Source organism: Aptenodytes forsteri, unplaced genomic scaffold, assembly GCF_000699145.1.
Source record: "Aptenodytes forsteri isolate BGI_AS27 unplaced genomic scaffold, ASM69914v1 Scaffold257, whole genome shotgun sequence".
Taxonomy (NCBI): Eukaryota; Metazoa; Chordata; class Aves; order Sphenisciformes; family Spheniscidae; genus Aptenodytes; species Aptenodytes forsteri.
Genome location: NW_008795194.1, coordinates 5,681,432 through 5,685,344, shown reverse-complemented (window position 1 = coordinate 5,685,344; position 3,913 = coordinate 5,681,432). Strand labels below are relative to the sequence as shown.

The 3,913-nt window shown below is 48.4% G+C and overlaps 1 protein-coding gene across 2 annotated transcripts in view; it reads left to right on the top strand.

The window, feature by feature from the left end:
- The first annotated feature begins 8 nt into the window (after positions 1-8).
- Positions 9-3,913, top strand: part of NRP1 (neuropilin 1) — a 115,810-nt gene continuing 111,905 nt past the window's right edge. For both annotated transcript variants that reach the window (XM_009278629.1, XM_009278627.1), the window contains exons 1-2: positions 9-404; positions 3,701-3,875. In XM_009278629.1, coding sequence (XP_009276904.1) covers positions 338-404; positions 3,701-3,875 — 242 coding nt within the window. In that variant the 5' untranslated portion in view covers positions 9-337. The remainder of the gene's footprint in view (positions 405-3,700; positions 3,876-3,913) is intronic.

The window sequence follows — 3,913 nt, the reverse complement described above, 5'->3', positions numbered from 1 at the left end:
TTTTTTTGTTGCTTGTTTGTGTGGGTTTTGGTTTTTTGTTGGTTTTTTTTTCCCCCTCGTTTTCATTTGGCTTTCTAGTCTCGCTGGGAATGGCAGGGGCGCCTGGAGAAGGAACAAGTGTGGGGAAAGGGAGAGGGAGCCGGAGCTAAATGACAGGATGCGGGCGACTTGAGGCACAGAAAGAAGCCAGCCTCCCTCTGCCCCCGGGACTGCCCTTGCGGACCGTGCTTTCTGCTCCTGACTCCGGCTGGAGGATTTAAGACCTAGGAAGAGTTGTGCGTGGAGGGCATTTTCTTTTTTTTTTTTTTTCCTCCTTTCCCTGCTGTCGGAAGGGAAAATGGATTGGGGACTTCTCCTGCACTGTGCAGCCCTCACCTTCACCCTCGCCAGGGCTCTACGAAGCGGTAAGTGTCACGGGGGACGTCGGGTCTCAGCCTGGGCAGGCAGCTGCGGGGCTGGGCTCCGGGGCCGGCAGAGCGGGGGGCGGACAGTGGGGCACGGCGGACGATGGGGCCGGCACCGACCTGAGCCCGGCTGGGGGGAACTTTCTGCCGGAGGAGGTGGGCGGCGCGGTCCTTGCCCGAGCATCGCCCGCCCTGGCATGGCCTTCCGACTTTATTTTCCGCTCTTTTGGGTTGTTGTATGAAGCAGGCTGCTCGTTCTCACTAGATCAGGACAGCCAATTATTTTAATAATGTTTCCTCCCATAGGCAATTAAATAAGTCTCGCCCTCGATATCTGAAAGATAATGAACATTTTAAAGGGAAGGCTTTCTCTCCCCCTTTTTCTTTTTCCAAAGCGTAAGATTTCAGATTATCGTGCCTTTTACTAGCTGTGTGTGTACCTGCGGGTAGTCTTCAAACGGGGAGCTCTCTAGACTACCTCTTTCCCAAGTCTGCAGTTTACGTGTAACTTGCACAGTGCCAAGAGAGAAGCTGAGCTGCTCTGTGAAGGCTCAAGACTCCCTTCCAAGAGAGAAATCCCATAACAAATGACTGATGTAGCTAGTGTACTATCAGGCAGCCCTTGAAAACACAACTAATTAAAAGCAGCGTGCTTCTCCTTCCCCGAACAATGCCAGGGCACCGTGACTATTTCACCACATGATGCATTTTTAAAGACGGTCTAATTGTGGGACTGCTTGACGTTTTAGCTCTCACACACGAAACAGCTCGTGCGAGCTTTCCTTTCCCGACAAATCCTGAGCAATTATTATTACCTAATTATCAAATATTTACTTTTGCCTGACTGGGTTTTCAATCAAAGTAATTAAAAGAAGAGAGCACCCTCCACTTATGCTGGTATATTGTTTTAATAAGGGACCACAAGTGGAGTGTCGTGGAAAAAAAAGTATTAAAATCGCGTGTTTTATGATGGAAGTTAGTATCTTTCCCAATGTGTTTTGAGGACACTGCTTAATTTAATCAGGATGAGCTGCCTCCTCCAGCGCCGTGGCGCAGGAGCTAAGGCACTAGAGGCGTGCACCAAGCCCAGCTTGGGGATGCTGCGAGAGGTGCACTTTGCTCACCCCCCCAGCCCAGGTGAGGGGTGCGGGCAGCCGCGTCCCTGGCTCCCACATAAACCAGGACTGTCCCTAGTCCTGCACCCTCTGAGGGGTGGGAGGGGGTACCCAGTGCTCTTGTTGATCATTTCTCCCCATTAAAAGAAGGGGAGTAGGCGGGTTGCTGGGCAGAAGCCTCCACCATGAACGGTTAATGTGGTGGCCCTGCTGGAGTCACCAAGGCCATTAACCTTCGCTGTAACCTACCAGACCTACTAATGCCACCTTCACCTACATGCAGTACTAGTGTCCACTAAATTAATTCATTAACCTCATTTAGAACTAATGGTCCAAAGTCATTAGAAACTGCTCTTCTTAATCAAGTGTGAGAGAGATTGCACAGAGCCAGGGAGTCTAGCAGACTGCATTATCTTATTACACTGTCACTTTCCCAGAAGTCGCAGATTAAGGAGCACTGGTGGTAGTGAGTCCACCTCAGCGTCCTCTGAAGTGACTCTGTCAAGCGACTAGAAGCAGCACTGCTTTATTTCAGGCATTTAACAGATGCCAGACTCTGCCATGTTGTTTGCAGCGCTGGAGTGGGCTTAATGAGACAGGATCACTTTCCGAGTGTGCTTACACAGGGAGGAAAAGGCAAGATTCCCTGAGAGCCCCAGACAGAGGATTAGCAAGATCACCAGTGACAGCTTTTGAGCTTTGAGCTGCAATGCCTTTTGTTCTGGTCAGAGGAAAACAGCCTGTTTTGCAAAGGCAAAGTGGAAATAAATAATAAGATAAGCCTTTCCCAGCAACATGCTTAGCAATATCTGGGGTTTGACCATACAGCTGAGTACGTATCATCCCCTTCCCTCCTAATTTATGGCAAATAATTTCTATAAAGAGTGTAGCTTTATGCATTTTCGATGTGCACTTCCTCATTCATTTCCATTTGACCTGTTTTTCCCACAATAAAATCCCGTACATTTATAAATTCATGCTGAGAGCAAGGAATGCCATTTTGCTTTCACAGGGAATGTATTAGATACAGCACTGTAGCCTGTATATACCATTATTGGAATGTAGTGATATATAGTCTTGCTTTTTAATGTGGACATTCTTCCTGTCTGTAGTTTACTATCATATTTTATTGCTCTAAATTAAGCAATCAATGTGTGGAGAAAGCTTTTCCTCCCTGAAGATCTATAGAAAGAAATCCACAGTAGTAAAAAAGTGATAACGCAAACCTGCACTGGACAGTGAAGTGAGTGACTGTGTAGGTTGGATTTCTTGTCCCTTTTTATTTTTCCTGTAAACCTTAAAATGCAACCCTGACAATGCTGGCCAAAGGAGCAAGATGCAGCATACCACATTTCACAGTCACACTTGGTGATTCTGGAAACTTTTGCAACTATTTTCCTATTAGAAATAAATCTTTGTTGTTGTTGGGGGGAGGAAGGGACAGAGGGAAGAGGAAAGGATGTTGTTCTGCTCCATTACTTTGATGCAGTCTCCAAGCATGAACAAACTTCCTTGAAGGAATAAATAGTGGATGATTTCTGCTTCACTAAAACCACTTTGTTCTCTGCTAGCCTGGGTTTGAAGAGCACAGATAGTTTCAACCTGCCTAGATTTATGGACTGATAAAACAAAGGGAGGGTCTGCTGCGAATGAGCTTGGATCCACCAAGACAATCCCAGTGGTCAGTGACACAGACCAGGCTTATCCCATAGCTGGGCAGGGGGTCAAATGGCATCCTTTTAGCTTTCCTCCCAGCTTTCCTTAAAACGTCGTACTTAAGATTTAACTTTTTGGAGATAATTGAGTCTCAGACACCCTTCTGAGCCAACATTAACCTGTAGTGGGGATGCAAGGTTTTAACACTGTAAGGGGCACTGTTTGCTCAGGGCGCGGGGCTTTTTAAAAGGGTACTGTTTAGAAACGGGGTATCTTCTGCTACCTGTTGCCTGTCCAGCCACTGGACTTAAGGATGGGCACTGAGAGGCAGACCTCTTTCCTTCGATAAAATGTAGCAGAGATGCCTTTGCGTTAAAGGCACAAGGATGCAGCAAAAGTTTGCTTGAAGAAGGCTGCAACCCCCCCAGCATTCCCACGGCGGACGGCTGGGTCCCTGCTGCGGGCTGGAACCAAGTGCTTGCCGGGGTGAGCTGAAAAAAGCCAATCTGTTTGCTTCCCCTGCAGATAAGTGCGGCGACACGATCAAAATTTTAAACCCCGGGTACCTCACCTCTCCCGGCTACCCCCAGTCCTACCACCCCAGCCAAAAATGCGAGTGGCTGATCCAGGCTCCGGAGCCCTACCAGAGGATCATGATCAACTTCAACCCCCACTTCGACCTGGAGGACCGCGACTGCAAGTAAGTGCGGGCGCCGCGCTCCGGAGCGCCACGGCGCC